Consider the following 17,143-nt stretch of genomic DNA (forward strand, 5'->3'; position numbering starts at 1 on the left):
AATTGTGTTGTCGGGAAAAGCCATGATTTTTAAGAACAGGAATGTTAGTTTAAAAAGTGTCAGGCTGGTGGGCGTGGAGGTGGGGGTGTGTTTGTAAAGAAGCTCCGAGCTGTTGTCCCTGTAGGAATTATCCAGGCTCCCGGCTGCGCTGCGCAGGGAGGGGGTGCCGGGCGCTGTCTCACGTTACAGAAGGAGGGACTCCTGGGCACGCCCCTCTAGCAGGTACCTCCCAGCCGTCTGTCCGTTTGGTGAGCGGTGGCCTCCTGCAGATCCCCTGCTCCCTTTACCCCTTCCTGCCCCAGCGCTGAGCCATCCCGGCCTCCTCAGCAGTGCTTTGCCCGGTGGCCCCACAGCTTCTTATCTTGCTGGTGTAACCCCCTGGATCCTAGGGAATCTGTCTCCACCTTTTATCATCTCCTGCTGCACATGGACCGAGTGACGTGTGTTCTCCTCCTTGTACCCTAATCCCTCTGGAATGTGCCCTGCAAGGGTGTATCGGCCCCAGCTTGGATTGTGATGGTCCAAGGCCTGTGGGGGTGTTGTGCCCAGTGGCGCCAGCAGCAGATCAGGCCTGACTGGGCCTCAGGGAAGAACGAGAAGGCATTGCTGGCGTGCGAAGCCGCACCCTCGCCCATCTTAAGGCTTCCCTGCTCATTGCCTGTGTGTCTAGTGGGCGTATCAGGGCCCTTCTGATGAAGGTTGATGTGGACCCAGGGCCCCCAGATCTTCCTTTCTGGAGCTCAGCCTGCACTGCCCCTTGAGAGGTGTGCACTGAGCGCCCCCTGATTTCTGCTCTGAACTCTGCCGACAGGAGGTCCTGCATATAGGGAGTGCCCACAACCGGAGTGCCATGCCCTTCACTGCCTCACCGGCCTCCAGCTCTGCCCCCAGGGTCATCACAAACCAGTACAACAACCCGGCTGGCCTCTATTCCTCTGAAAACATAACCAACTTCAACAACGCCTTGGAGTCCAAGACAGCAGCCAGCGGGCAGGAGACAAACGGCAGAGCGTAAGTAGCCTTGGAATTCCCCCTACAGGCCAGTCCTGGAAAAGGCCCTTCCCAGCAGGACCAGGTTCATGGTCCACAGCAGGTGGAGGGAGGTGGAGCCTCCTCCAGCTCAGAGAGAAAAGTGTCTACCCCAGCCCCGTACTTTCTGCCTTCATTTTCCTTATCTCTGGAAAGGGGCAAATACCACCTGCCTTGTAGGGTTGTTGGCCCATAAGAAGTAATGTGTAAAATGCCTAGAACTCCGCCTGGCACAAACGAATCAGTTATTCACCGAGACCTAATTCCTTCTTTCCTGGATTTCTCGGATCATCGTCATCTTCTCAGTGATCACCTTCCTTCTCTGGGAGCCCTACAGATTCCTGAGGCATTCTGTCAGATTTATAGTTTGGGGCTCCTCCTTGTGTTCACCATCTGACCTGAGCGAGGGACGTGGACTTCATGATGAGTTTTTGTGAACGAGTGTTTGCTGTTCTGCCCCCAGAGTGGAAACAATAGAAGAGAAGTGTGTGAGGATATGAATGTGTGTCTGTCGGAACAGGTTCTGACTGGGGGCAGAGGCTGGGTGAGGGAGCTGCAGGTGGCCGGGGTAGAGAGGTCGAAGGAAGCATCTTTCTCAGGGCTAGGGAGGCCTGTCCCCTCCTGTCACCAGCCATTTGGCCGCAGTTGCCTCTAAGTCTTTATCCAAAGTATCGTCTGGCTTCCTAGCAGAGGGGGCCCAGTGTCTGCTCTGTCCCAGATTTGTTGGTTGGTTGGTTTTTTTTTAAAGTAGGCTTTGAGCCCAGCATGGAGCCCAACACGGGGCTTGAACTCACAACCTTGAGTCCAGACCTGAGCTGAGATCGAATGCTTAACCAACTGAGCCACCCGGGTGCCCCATCCCAGACCCTTCAAAGATGAATCCAGAAACACGGGGGCTAACAGAGCCCACAGCAAAGGAACTGGGTTTGAGAAAGGAGAATAAGAGGTGGGACCAGTTTCCTGGGATGAAAAGATGAGGGACTAGGTTGTGCGTTGCCCCCTCACAGCCCAAAGGTGGGAGGGAAGATCAGGACAGAGCTCGGAGGGCAGACAGGGGGAGCAGAGTGGCCTGTGGGCAGCTGCACAGCCACAGGCTCAGAGTGGCTCCAGTCGCCCTGCTGATTTGTTAATTTCGGCTGGTTAATTTCACTGACGTGGATTCCGGAAAGCCTTTTTTAAAAACCTGAAACCTGGTTTTTAAACGTTGGTGAGAGTCACATTGGTTGGACAATACCGCATGGTCTGAATCTTGTCTGGTCTCTGAGCATCTTTCCACTTGGAATCCTCAGTGCTTGTGTTCGCTCTGAAGCCTGTTTGCTGTTCAGTTTCTTACTTTAACAAGAACCGGGCCAGCTCTTCCGGTGAGTAAATTGCACACCCGTTGCTTCAGATGCAGGTTGGGAGAGGTTAAGGCATGGGAGGTTCCAGACAACTTACATGTGTGGAAAGTGCTGTCCCTCCCAAGGGTTCCTTCACCAGACCACGCAGATAGCTGTTGCCCTCTCCCCGGAAAAGGGAGATGGATGTTATTGGGCACCCACTGTATGCAGGTCCCTGGGCCCAGCTGAAAGGCTCTGCAATTTCCTTTAAGCTCCTTAGAGTCAGTTTTGCTTAGACTTAAAATTTAGACTCAGTTTTGCTGAGTGACTTTGGCTTTGTTACAAGATGTTCAAGGTCACTGACATTTGTTGTAGTAACCGAGACAAGGTGACTGCTCCTGCTGCTGCTTCCCCAGTTTATGATTCCTGCAGGGGTTGTGTGGCTTGGGATGATGATGGTCTTCCAGGTGACTGCGGGGGCTTGTGGGGGAGCCTGAGAAAGCATGTCGTGCTGGGCCCCCTGGGCTTTCCACGGACAGCCCCATGGGGAGCTGAGCGGCCAGAATGCCAAGGGCCATGATCCCTCTTCTTTGCTTCTTTGGTGATGGGGGACGCTGAGAACGTGACCCTCTTTTACTGTCCCTGAGTGGAATGTTCCATGATCTGGATTTAATAACCCAGGAAATGACACATCCTTGATTGAAAGAACTGCTATGCATTGGGAGAAATATGTGCCGGGGGAGTATTTTAGTCTGGCGTTGGTGGTTTTTCCTTCATTAATGTCTTCTTTCTTTTCTTATGCTCCCCACTGGCTCCCCTCTTCCTGAAACAATTAAGTCTGAAACCGTTGGGACACGTGCAAGCCTTTCCTTCAGCCCCTGTCCCCTCCTGTCGCAGACTTCTGGCTGCAGCTGGCGCTGAGTCTTCCCGCTGTCAGGGCCCTCCTTCCAGATTTTCTCAGCACAGGGGGCCGTGCTTCAACCTCACCCCAGACTCTGAGGATGAATCCGGAAACAGCGGGAATACCAGCAGCCCATGGCAGAGGCAGGGCCCAGAAGGACTGTACTGCCCATCATGAGGGTCTGCTTCCCGGCCCACTTCAGAGAGGCTGCTTGTGCGTTCTTGGCAGAGGCAGACTCTCCTGTGCGGCCGGCGGCCACGGGTAGCTGGCTTGCTTGGTCAGCAGAAGGCCCCAAGCGCTCACTCACTCACTCGCATTGTTAAGTCTGTAACATTCACTGAGAATTGGCTCACTCCATACTTTGCGTCTGAGGTCATCACTGATTCCCTGGGGCTCCCTCTTGAGTTTCTTTGTCCCAGACACTTCAAAGCAGCCCAGTGTGTGTGTGTATGTGGCTCCCTGTCTCGTTGGGCGTCCCAGGGCCGCGTCCCCATGTGACCAGAATACAGACAGCATTGCTGTTTCCAGGTTAAACTGGGATGGCAGGCAAGAGGGCACCATCTGCTGCCTGGCCTCCCAAGACACACACACAGCTGAGTGGGACAGCCTTTGGGGCAGTTTCGCTTAACACTCATGTATTGAGTCCCTGGTGTGTACCGCGTGGGTGGAGGAAATGTTGCCCTATTCAGCTGAAAGCTTCTGCCTGCGCTCTGACCTCTTTCAGCTGACTTGAAGGGCTCTGGTCATTTTCTGGTGATTCAGGGCCTGGGTTTCCTTGTAGATGTGATGCCGCTCTATACTTGCCTAAAGGTACACGTCTTGTGGCTAGAGGGCCCATGAATCCCAGGTCGGCCTCTTACGTCGGGCAGACCACGTAACTTCTGTGAGACTCAGCCTCCCCATCTCCAAGGCGCACGTAAGGCTTTCCGCCTCCTCAGCAGGTTGTTTAGAGAACTCGGTGCCGTGTGTGGACCACACCTGGCACAGGTGTTAAGTGAATCAGTCACTGATTTCACCTCTGAGTCCTGGGGGCTCCAGAAGGGCAGAAGCATATGGATAAGTGTTCTGGAGAAGATGTTGCTATGACTTCCAGTAGACCGCTTTCTTTCTAGCCTCGTAGCTCAAGTCCAGCCAGCCAGTCCAGTCCGTCCCCTTTCTGATGGAGTGGCTGGGTTCCCTTACCCGACACAGCAGTCCAAAGACACTGGATGGGATGCCTGGCTGGCTCAGTCGGTTGGGCATCTGCCTTCAGCTCAGGTCATGATCCCAGGGTCCTGGGATTGAGTCCTGCATCAGACTCCCAGCTCAGCGGGGAGCCTGCTTCTCCCTCTGCCTCTGCCCCTTCCCCCTGACTCATGTTCTCTCTTGCTTGCTCTGTTTTCTCTCTCAGATAAATAATCTTAAAACAACAACAACCACAAAAACAGAGACACTGGCTTTGCAGCTTGTGTTCCCAGGCAATCCCCACCCTCCCCTGTACACTCACAAGGCATATTTCTAAGCAGGTGCAGTGGAAATAAAGGGATGCATTGTTCTCTATTCAAATGATGTCAGAGGGATTGTATTAACCTTGACCCATTCGGAGCTGGATCAGAAGAAAATCTCCATCATGGCGTGGCTCTTTACCCCCTGGCTTAACTTGCCTACGGCCTCCAGAAAACTGGCTCTGGAGTCTGGGCGTTCCTCCCTCCTCTCCCGGTGGCCATAATTACTCCTCTGGTTTCTTATTACAAGTCCAGCATCTAGGCCTCTGAAGACTAAAACTCGGAGCCTTCTGGCTAGGCTCCCTTTCCCAAAAGGATTATCTAGGGTTTCTCAGAACTGCATGTTTTGGTGAACGACGGGGTAACCAAGTTGAGGCACCTCAAACATGAAGACTTTTTCTGAGCCAGCCTGCCTGCTTCAGCCCCAGTGACAGAACCACCAAGTACTAAAGTCTCTGCATTATTTCCAGTTGGCACTTAATCCTCCCTTGTGTGGAGAAAGATTTCTTAAGCTTAATTAAAGTCTTTATTTTAAAGTAATTGTAGATTCACATGCAGTCAGAGGAAATAATGGAGAGAGGTCCCCTATACCCTTTACCCAGTTCCCTTCAGTGTTGCCACCTTGAAAACTATAGCACAGTATCAAAAAAACAATGTTGCCATTGGTATGGCCAAGACAAACAAGATTTCCATCACTACAAGGGTAGCCACACCCACTCCCCCCCCCACCCGCTGTGCCCCTCTTAACCCCCTGCAGCCACTAATCTACTATCCACTTCTATACTTCTGTTTCAAGAATGTTCTATTAATGGAATCATACAAGAGGCAATTTTCTAGAATTGGCTTTTTTTACTCAGCATAATTCACTAGAAATCTGTTCGATATAATTAGGTCGTCTTATGTACCAGTAGTTCCCTTTTTTCCTGTTCTAAGGATTTTTTTTTTCATTGTGGTAAAAAATACTTAACGTAAAATAGACCATCTTAACCATTTTTAAGTGTATAGGACTAGTAACTACATGCGGGTCATTGTGCAACAGATCTCTAGGACTTTTTTCATCTTGCGAAACTGAAATTCTGTATATACTAAACAGCCCCCTTTCCCTCTCCCGCTCTAGGCAGAGGGAGAGAGAGTCTTAAGCAGGCTCCATACCCAGGAAGGAGCCAGACATGAGCTCGATCCCACAACCCTGAGATCATGACCTTAGCTGAAACCAAGGGTCTGATGCTTAACTGACCGAGCCACCCAGGCGCCCCTCGCACTCCATTTCTCAGACTGACTACTTGAGGAACCTCACATAAATAGAATCATGGTACTTGTCATATTGTGACTGGTTTATTTCACTCAGCATAATGTCATCAAGGTTCATCCATGTTGCAGCATGTGACAAGATTTTTTTTTAAGGCTCAGCTATCCTCCATCGTCTAGTACCACATTTGCTTTATCCGTTCATCTGTCAACGGACATTCAGGCCACTCCCACCCCTCAGCAATTGTGGCTAATGTTACAGTGAACATGAGTGTACAGATATATTTTTGAGGTCCTGATTTTTTTAAAGATTTTTATTTTTTTTTTAATTTATTTGACAGACAGAGATCACAAGTAGGCAGAGAGGCAGGCAGAGAGAGAGGAAGGGAAGCAGGCTCCCTGCCGAGCAGAGAGACTGATGCGGGGCCGATCCCAGCACCCTGGGATCATGATCTGAGCCGAAGGCAGAGGCTTTAACCCACTGAGCCACCCAGGCGCCCCGAGATCCTGATTTTAATTCTTGTGGCTAGATACCCCAAAATGGGATTGCTAGATCATATAGTAATTTTATTTTTTATCTTTTGAGGAATGTTCATAGCGTTTTCTGTAATGCTGTGCTATTTTACATTCCCACCAACAGTGTATCCTGCAGCTTTGCTGAATTCCTTTATCTAATTTTTTTTTAAAGATTTTTATTTATTTGTCAGAGAGAGTGCACAAGCAGGAGGAAGGCAGATGGAGAGGGACAAGCAGGCTCTCCAGTGAGCAGGAAGCCTGACATAGGGGTCGATCCAAGGATCCTTGGATCATGACCTGAGCTGAAGGCAGATGCTTAACTGACTGAGCCACCCAGGTGCCCCTAAATTCCTTTATTCTAACAACTTTTTTTTTGTTTGTGGATCTTTAGGATTTTCTATGTATAAGATCATGCTACCTCTAAACAGAGATAATATTATTTATTCCTTTCCAATTTGGATGATTTTTATTCCTTTTTTTGCCTAATTGCCTAGGCTAGGACTTCAGTACCGTGTTGAACAGAAGTGGTGAGAGTGGGCATCCTTGTCATTTTCTTGAGCTTAGAGGAAAAACTCCCAGTTTTTCACCATTAAGTATGATGATAGCTGTGGGCTTGTCATGCATGACCTTTATTATATTGAAGTAATTTCCTTCTATTCCTGATTTGTTTAGTGTTTTTATCATGAGAGTGTGTTGAATTTTGTCAAGTGCGTTTTCTTGATCAACTGAGATGTTCTTGTGGTTTTTATCTTCCATTCTGTTAATGAAGTGTATTATATTGATTGATTTTGGTATGTTGAGTCATCTTTGCATTCTAGGAATAAATCCCACTTAGTCTTGGTGTATAATCATTTTAATGTGCTGTTGAATTCTGTTTGCTGAGGATTTTTGCATCAATACAATTAGAGATACTGGCCTGTCATTTTATTTTCCTGTGGTACCTTTGTCTGGTTTTGTATCAGAGTAATGCTGCCCTCATAGAATGAGTCTGGAAGTGTTCGCTCCTCTTTGGTTATTTGAGAAGGATTGGTTTCAATTCCTCTTCTTTTTTTTTGAGACTTATTTATTTAAGGGGTGCCTGGGTGGCTCAGTGGGTTAAAGCCTCTGCCTTCAGCTCAGGTCATGATCCCAGGGTCCTGGGATCAAGCCCTGCATCGGGCTCTCTTCACAGCAGGGAGAGTGCGCATGAGCACGGGAGGGGCAGAGGGAGAGGAAGGGGTAGAGGGAGAGAGAATCCCAAGCAGACTCTCTGCTGAGTGTGGAACCCTACATGGGACTCAATTCCACAACCCTGAGATCATGACCGAGCGGAAATCAAGAGTCAGATGCCCAAACAGCTGAGCCGCGCAGGTGCCCTGGTGTCAATTCTGCTTTCATTGTTTGGTGGAGCTCTCCAATGAAGCCATCTGGTCCTGGGTTTTTTGTTGTAGGGAGACTTGATTACTGAGTCTGTCTTGTTACTTATTATAGGTCTGCTCAGATTTTTTCCTTTCATGATTTCATTTTGGTAGGTTGGATGTTTCTAGGAATTTATCTGTTTCTTCTAGGTTGTCCAGTTTGTGCATATTGTTCATAATAATCTCTCTTGACCCTTTTTCTTTCTGTCAGATCCACTGTAATGTCTCTTCTTTCATTTCTGTTTTTTATTATTTGGGTCTTCCCTTTTTCTGAGTCTAGCTAAAAGTTTGTCAGTTTTGTTGATCTTTTTAAAAACAGCACACTCATAGTTTTGATGATGGTTTTCTGTTGTTTTTCTCTTCTCTGTTTTGTTTGATTCTGCTCTAACCTTTATTATTTTCTTCCTTCTGCCAACTTTGGGTTTACTTCTTCTTTTTCTTGTCCCTTGAGATGTAAAGTTTGCTTACTTGTGAGATTTCGCTTCTTTTTTAATGAGGTGTTTACTGCTACGAAGTCCCCTCTTAGCTTGTGCCACATCCTATACATTTTAGTATGTTCTTTTTTAAATTTTTATTTGTCCCAAAATATTTTCTAATTTCACTTGTGATTTTTTTTCTTTGTCCCGTTGGTTGTTTAGGAGTGTATTGTTTAAGTTCCAATTTTTTTTGAATTTTTCAGTTTTCCTTCTGCTGTTGATTTCTTCATTCCATTATGGTCAGAAAAGATACTTGGTGATTGCAGTCTTCCTAAATTTAAAATTGTTTTGTGGCCCAACGTGGTGTATCTTGGAGAATATCTCCTGTGCACTTGAGAAGAATGTGTATTCTCCTCTTGTTGGGTATAGTGTTCTATATGTCTGTTGGGTCCGATTGGTCTGCAGTGTGGTTCAATACCCGTGTTTCCTTATTGATCTTCTGTCTCGTTGTTCTTACCTGATTTGTCTTTTATTCTGTGGTATGGATGTACCAAGTTTGTTTAAACATTCTCCCATTGCAGGACATCTGGGTTGTGCCTTCTTTACAGCTCTTACAAATCAAGCCGCTGTGAACACTTATGAACAGGTGTTTGTGCAACCATAAATTTTTATCTCTTTGGGATAAATGCCCAGGTACTTAGTTACATGTTTAATTTTGCAAAACTGTTCTGCAGACTGTACCATTTTACATTCCTCCCCACGGTGTGTGAATAATCAAGATTTTCCATATTCTTTTTTTTTTTTTTTTTTTTTTTTTTTTTTTTTTTTTAAGATTTTGTTTATTTATTTGACAGACAGAGATCACAAGTAGGCAGAGAGGCAGACAGAGAGAGGAAGGGAAGCAGGCTCCCTGCTGAGCAGAGAGCCTGACGCGGGGCTCGATCCCAGGACTCTGGGATCATGACCTGAGCTGAAGGCAGAGGCTTTAACCCACTGAGCCACCCAGGCGCCCCGAGATTTTCCATATTCTTTCTAGCATTTGGTGCCATCACTATTTTTTACTCACACCATTCTCATAGAGGTAGTATCGTGTGGTGGTTTTAATTTGCACTTCCCTCGTGGGTGAAGATGGCAAACATCTTTCCATGTGCTTCTTTGCCATCAGCATCTCCTCTAGTCCTTCTCTGGAGATCCGGTTTGAGATCCCCCAGCTTCTCAGCCTCCGCTGCTTTTCCAGAAGCTGCCAGGGCAGAGGGACACTCCAGGGCAGAGGGACAGTACATATGACGGGACCACAGCGCAAACATCAGATGCTGGCGCACTGTCCCCGGGCAGAGGGATGGGTTTGTGCACAAGCACGGCGTCCTCTGTGGGTAACAGAGCTCTGGGCCACCCAGCCCGCCGGGCCGCCTCCCGGGTCTAAGGACGCAGGCAGTGGCCCCCGGCAAGTGTGGGCACTCTGTCTGCAGGGCTGAAGCCACTTCTCCAAGTGCCAGTGAAGTGTGCCAGTGACATTTCCTCACTCACCGCCCACCCACCCACCCACGTGTCATTCGTTCCCATTCTCTTTTAAAAAGAAAGCAGGTATATGGGCAATCATAGGGGGGAATTCTCCCCAGGCTACCTCTCCCTCTCCTACTCCTCCTCTCTCATTCCCGGTCAGCCTCCTGGGGCACTTGGGGTACTGGGGTCCCCGCTGGAAGCAGAGTCAGCCATGTCGATGAAAGCTCCAAGTGTAAAAATGCTTTGCTCCTGCCAGGGAAGGTCAAGATGGACGCGGAGAGACTCATCAGCGGCTCACTCGTGCTGGCTGCCTGAGGGGAAGGGAAGCCAGCCACCAGCCGTGTCCATGGCTGCTGGCTGGTCCCTGCCTTTGTCTCTCTCCCTGCCCTGCCCCCCAAGGGGCCTGGGGGAGCCTCCCATCCCCCAGGCAGGAGATGGGCCCCCTTGAAGAGTGGTGTTCCCGAAGGTGGGAGTAGAGTCCGGTTTCCCTGCTCTGGCTCTGACACCTGCAGCTGCTCAGGGCTGCTCCTGACTGCTGGACAGGAGTGAGAGGCCTGCCTACCCACAGGGCCTCCACTGCCGCCACCGGAGGAGAGTGATGGCCTTGTTAGGGCTGAGTGGTGGTCAGGGGCCTCACTTCCCACCAGGCTTTTTTTTGTCCCAAGCTGAAACTTGGGCTTCCGACTGGGCCTTCTGTGATGCTACCCCGGAGTGTCCTCGCGGTGCCCTGTCACAGCCTGGTAAGGGCGGAAGGCTGGACTTCCCACCAGCCTCTTCTGGCCTTTGCGGACAGGAAAAACGTTCTTGCTTCCCAGTGTTGTGTCAGGCTGCCTCCCCTTTCTTGGTGATTTGGTTGGAGAGGGAGCAGATCCTCGGGGCTTTTGTCTGTACTCACTGCCCTTCTGGGTCATTGCCTCTTCAGCAACTCGTCTGGGATCTGTGAGGCCAGAAGAAAACTCCGGGAACTCACCACAGTGTTCTTCCTCAGGCCCCAACTCCCCTCTCTGGTGTGCCTCCTGCTTCCTTCCCAGTCTCATGTTCCTTGTATATGTGATGTCCAGGGATTTTAGTTGTACTTAGTGGGTGGAATAGGAAGAAATATGTCTACTTCATCTTCTTTTTTTTCCCCCTGATTTTTAATTTAAAAATTTTTTTTAAAAAGATTGTATTTATTTGCTAGAGAGTGTGCACAAGCAGGGTGAAGGGCAGAGGGAGAGGGAGAAGCACACTCCCCACTGAGCAGGGAGCCCAATGCTGGGCTCCATCCCAGGACCCTGGGATCATGACCTGAGCAGAAGGCAGATGCTTAAGTGACTGAGCCATCCAGGTGCCCTGAAAGAGTTTTTTTTTTTAAGATTTTATTTATTTGACAGAGAGAGCCTGCACAAGCATGAGCTGGTGGAGGGGCAGAGGGAGTGGGAGAAACAGACTCCCTGAGGAGCAGGGAGCCCAACATGGGACTCGATCTCAGGAACTTGGGATCATGACCTGAGCTGAAGGCAGACATCTAATTGAGCCACCCAGGCGCCCCTGGGAGAAAGATTTTCGTGAAAAGAGTATCTTCCGCCTGCCTGGATGCTTCTTATAATTCAAGTACTGCCTCTTTTTGTCCCAGACTTTATCCAAAACAGGCAGTTTTAGGGAGGAACCAAAGTTGACACACTGTGTGGGAAGACATGCCATTAAGGTCGTATCAGCAGCGGGGACTTTTTTCTTGCGGCCTCCTTGTTTTTGTTGGGCTCCGTATACAGATTATCAAGTTGCCACACAGGTGCTGGCTCAAGTTTAGAAAAAAAATTGAAGACCCCCGTATGTCCCCGCTCTAGCCACCTCATTACTTCGATGGAGTAGACTTTCATTCCAGGGCTGCTGTGTTGATCCATGGCCCAGAGTCCGCAGTCTGCTGTTCTCTGTCCTTTTCGACCCGACCTTCACCTCAGCTGCTCTTTTGGCTGGAACAGTCCTGGGGGTCACAGGGACAGCAGGCTCAGTCTCTGGAATCTTGCTCTGTGAGACGAGCTGACTGGAAATTTCTTCCCATTCCAAGGACCCCTGACATCCTTGAACACCTGGCTCTCACAGGCGGGTGGGGAGGTGGGTGGTGGGTGGTGGCCGCAGGCCCTGGGGCCTGGGCCTAAAAGAGAGGGAGAAAATATGAAACATTTAAGTAACATGTTAACAAAACAGGAAACATTTCAGCACCAAGTGTGACTCCAAGACAATTAAGAACTGGGAAACAAAGAATGTAAAGTCTAGATAGCCCAAAGGAATTCAGTGTTTTTTGTTTTTTTTTTTAAGGAGTTGAGTTTGACTAAAAGCTTGTATTTTGTTACTAAATGGTAAAGACTGGGTTCAGAAGAATGTGGTAACTTTCAGTACCTCCCTCCCTACTTTTTTCCCTGGTGACTCAGTCATGTCCATTGTGTTTTTGAAACCTTATCACTATAGAATTCTTTATTCCGTTGTTACTATAAATGAAAATTGAGAATGTTGGGTTTTTTTTTTTTTTTGCTCTGTTTCTTATGCACATTTTTGTCCTAGAATTACTTTTGTAACATATTCAGGATATTATTTTTGGTTGTTGTTTTTTTTTTTATAAGATACTGATTTTTTTTTTTTAAATTCCAGTATAGTTAAGTGTCTTCTTAATTCCCATCACCTGTTTCTCCTATCCTCTCACCACCACCCCCTCATCCCCCCTGCCCCACCTCCCTCTGGTAACCATCAGTTTGTTCTCTCTATAGTTAAGAGTTTTTGGTTTATCTTTTTTATTCTTTGCTGATGATACTGTTTTTGAATTAGATGTATCAATCCTTGAAATAAGGAATGAATATTGAATGTGTTTTACAAGTTGTCAAGTGGGAGAACAATGTAATCATTATTTGAGAATAAATAGTAAACTGTTTTCCTTTTTTTTTAATCACGGAAATACTTTACAAGACTATGTGTTGGAAGAGTATGTGATGACCTTGTGGTTTGAGCTTTGTCATTTTTAGCGTTCCCTTGGTGGCCGCCAGACATAACAACATATCCCAAAGAAGGGGAAGAATTCTACCAAGAACATTCCATGGTCTGATTTTGATTTTAAAATAGTTCTGAGTGTAATAAGAGAAAAAATTTATCAGAAATAATGTAATGTATTTACATAGGGCAAGCTCAGAACTCAAGACTCACAGAGAGTCAGGTGTACAATTCAGCAGGGCTGAACAGGTGAGCCAAGAGGAAGACAGTGGCCCTTGGGGAAGACCACTCCTCAAGGGGGCCCATCTGCCCGGGGGATGGGAGGCTCCCCCAGGCTCCTGGAGGGGGGCAGGGAGAGAGACAAAGGCAGGGACCATCCGGCAGCCATGGACACGGCTGGTGGCTGGCTTCCCTTCCCCTCAGGCAGCCAGCACGAGTGACCCCCTGATGAATCTCTCCACGACCATCTTGACCTTCCCTGGCAGGAGCAAAGTGTTTTAACTCTTGGAGCTTTCATCGACATGGCTGACTCTGCTTCCAGCAGGGACCCGAGTACCCCAAGTGCCCCAGGAGGCTGACCGGGAATGAGAGAGGTGGAGGAGGAGAGGGAGAGGTAACCTGGGGAGAATCCCCCCTATGATTACCCATATACCTGTTTTCTTTTTAAAAGAGAATGGGAACGAATGACACGTGGGTGGGTGGGTGGGCGGTGAGTGAGGAAATGTCACTGGCACACTTCACTGGCACTTGGAGAAGTGGCTTCAGCCCTGCAGACAGAGTGCCCACACTTGCCGGGGGCCACTGCCTGCGTCCTTAGACCCGGGAGGCGGCCCGGCGGGCTGGGTGGCCCAGAGCTCTGTTACCCACAGAGGACGCCGTGCTTGTGCACAAACCCATCCCTCTGCCCGGGGACAGTGCGCCAGCATCTGATGTTTGCGCTGTGGTCCCGTCATATGTACTGTCCCTCTGCCCTGGAGTGTGGCAGCTTCTGGAAAAGCAGCGGAGGCTGAGAAGCTGGGGGATCTCAAACCGGATCTCCAGAGAAGGACTAGAGGAGATGCTGATGGCAAAGAAGCACATGGAAAGATGTTTGCCATCTTCACCCACGAGGGAAGTGCAAATTAAAACCACCACACGATACTACCTCTATGAGAATGGTGTGAGTAAAAAATAGTGATGGCACCAAATGCTAGAAAGAATATGGAAAATCTTGATTATTCACACACCGTGGGGAGGAATGTAAAATGGTACAGTCTGCAGAACAGTTTTGCAAAATTAAACATGTAACTAAGTACCTGGGCATTTATCCCAAAGAGATAAAAATTTATGGTTGCACAAACACCTGTTCATAAATGTTCACAGCAGCTTGATTTATAAGAGCTGAAAAGCACCGGAGACTGAGAAGCTGGGGGGCTGTGGGCCTGGGAGGCTGAGCTGCCGTTTCCCTGGCACACCCCTGGGAGGTCCTGCTGCCTTCTAGGGTCCCCGTGACCCCATAGGAGCAGGGAGAGCGTGTCGCACATTGATCTCTTTGGCAATTTCCCTTCACCCCCCTCATTCCTGCTGAGCCCAGACCCTGTACCAGGCTCTGGGAATGTGCTGGTGAACAAGACAGACCAAGACTCTGTCCTTCTGGGGCTCACTGTCTAGGGGGAGAGGGACAGTGAGAAAACAGACAGATGGACATAGAGTCCATGGGATGAGGGTAAGACACAATAGGGCCGGGGAGGCCTCTCTGAGGAGGGACATCTGAGCAGAGATGGAGAGGAAGGGGGGATGGGAGTGCGGCCCCCATGGGGCGATCTGGAGAGAGATCCCTCCAGGCACTGGGAACAGAAGTGCAGAGGCTCTGAGGCTGCTGAGTTCTGGAAACAGCATGGAGGCCTGTGTGACGAGAGCCTAGCAAGCAGAGGCAGGCCGGCCATGTGTTTGGAGAGGGAGGCAGAGCTGTATTCTTCGGGGCCTTTCTATGTTTTTTTTGTTTTTGTTTTTGTTTTTAAAGATTTTATTTATTTATTTGACAGATCACAAGTAGGCAGAGAGGCAGGCAGAGAGAGAGGGGGAAGCAGGCTCCCCGCTGAGCAGAGAGCCCGATGCAGGGCCCTGGGATCATGACCTGAGCCAAAGGCAGAGGTTTTAACCCACTGAGCCACCCAGATGCCCCCCTTTCTATGTTTTGTCACGAATATTTACTCCAAAGGAGATGAACTTGATTAAACTAGTGTTTTGTTATTAAAACTGTAAATATTTGGTTGATGTCAGATGAGAACACTTGGAGCCACATCACGACACCGTGTGATTCTTGTGTTTAGTAGGTCGCTGTGGCCTCTGTTTGGAAATGAGACTATCCTGGGGTTGCAAACGGCAGCGCAGGGACAAACGACAAAGGTGGCCCGTTGCGTGGGTCAGCCGTGGCGGCATGGACGCGTGGTCAGGGGAGGGGTGGTGCTGAAAAAGGGGGTGCAGGACAGACCTTGCAAACAGAGCTGACTGGCGTCTCCTTCCATTTTACCCCTTCCCAGACCAGGCAGCAGAGGCTCTGGAAAAGCCTGGACAATGGGCCCTGGGGGAACACGGCCCGAGCTCAGCCTGTCCTGTCCCGTCCTGGGGAACCGAGCTCAGGCCTCAGCCCCCCCTTTGCCTCCGATGGTGCGTTACCGTCTCCACGATGCCTGGGGCTTTCCCCCTCGCCCCCAGCCCTGTGAGCTGGGCAAGGCAGAGCTGGCCATCCGAGTGGTCAGTGAGGAGCCCAGGGCCTTTGGCCCTGGAGGCTGCGAGAGGTTCTGGAGACAGACCCTCGCTGATACCACTTGGAAAGACGTCGATAGCGTCAGGAAGGAAGAACGCTGCTATCTGCCCCGTGAGAAGTGTGCGTGCGGACCGTCCCAAGGGGACCCAGCCGAGCCTCTTGTGGTCAGGTTGTGGTTAACATCTCCCCTCTTCTAAATTGTCTTTTGACATAATATTGTTTATGTAATTAAGGAAGAAGCACAGCATTCCCATTCCATGGGATTAGGCCAAAAAGTAATCACATTGCTGAAACTGTTTGGGGAAATAGCCTCTTCCTGCATTGAAGTAGCAGCCAGCCCTGACAATGGCACCTCGTAACCCCGGCTGGAGGCCCGCGCTGAGTTCAGAGCGGGCTCCGACCAGCGGGGTCGTTCCTAGCCACCCCCTGATTCAGGGGTGTCGTCACTTGGAAGGGGGTGCCTGGTGAATTTTTTTTTTTTTTGCCTCCTAACTTCTGACCTGTCCTAATGAATTTCCAAATATTTTTTACAGCTTAGACCATTCTCAGCTTCCAAGCGGACTCGTCATCGACAAAGAATCTGAAGTTTACAAGATGCTTCAAGAGAAACAGGAGTTAAATGAGCCCCCCAAGCAGTCCACTTCATTCCTGGTTTTGCAGGAAATCCTAGAGTCTGAGGAGAAAGGTAATCTCCCCTGCGTGCCGGCGTGCGGTCGGAGGCTCTTGGGCAGGGCCTGGGTCGGGGTCGGTTGTGGCTGAAACAAAGGTGAGTACAGCCCTGAGCGTGCAGAAGAAGGGGTGGAAAGCCTGGTTTTTAAACCACTGAAAGCTCAGAGACAGAGGATGAGCGGGCTCCCAGCCACACCTGGCCAGCTGTTTCCTGTCACATGGGTTTTAGGCTGCTGGCGTCAGGGTGAGCTTGACTCTGGTGGGATTCTGTTTGTCCCCTGTTTATCCCTTGGCCATTTGTTTGGCTTGAACCCACATCCCATGCTTCTGTGGTGGCTGATGTGTGTGACTGGGTGAAGGTCATGGGTGGGGACAAGCAGAAGGAAAAGGAATCAACAACACAGAGAGGGTGGGTGCAGGGCAGTGCGTTTGTTCTTGCTCTTGGGTAGATGGACTCCGGAGAGCCGGCGAACCCCCAGTTTGGCCACATCCTCCCTGGGTGACCTTTCTGGGCTCAGTCGGGGGCCAAAATCCTCTTCTCTAAGCTCGGTGTGAGGATCCGGTGTCCTGCACGGCACAAGCACCCCGCACTGTGTGCGGCTATGGGAGGTGCTTCACGCCTGTGATTTTGTTTACAAACCTTACCGAGAGGCACAAAGCCGGCCTCAACTTGTCCAGGGTGTGAGCTCTGAGGCCTGAGGCACCCAGGGACCACCCATGGGGCTCTGCATTGTGGACAGCACCCCATACTCGGCTCTGTGGCCTTCCTCAAGGCACAGGGTTTCACCGAAGGCCTGCGTTCCCTTGTTCTTTCTTCCTTTCCCTGAAGTGCCCTCCTGTGAAGAGAGAGCTGGCGATGCAGACCATGAAGCCTGCTTCACCTGTCCCGAGGGAGGGAGCAAGTTGCTTGCTTGGGACCACCAGGGAGGGCCACAGCAGAGCGCCCTCTGC

At 49.8% G+C, this 17,143-nt stretch overlaps 1 protein-coding gene across 1 annotated transcript in view; it reads left to right on the forward strand.

Moving 5' to 3' along the window:
* Positions 1–17,143, forward strand: part of PDLIM1 (PDZ and LIM domain 1) — a 46,061-nt gene that overhangs the window by 22,194 nt on the left and 6,724 nt on the right. The window contains exons 4-5 of the mRNA XM_080822742.1: positions 812–1,011; positions 16,057–16,208. Coding sequence (XP_080678868.1) covers positions 812–1,011; positions 16,057–16,208 — 352 coding nt within the window. The remainder of the gene's footprint in view (positions 1–811; positions 1,012–16,056; positions 16,209–17,143) is intronic.

The sequence above is a fragment of the Martes martes genome, assembly GCF_963455335.1.
Source record: "Martes martes genome assembly, chromosome: 14".
NCBI lineage: Eukaryota > Metazoa > Chordata > Mammalia > Carnivora > Mustelidae > Martes > Martes martes.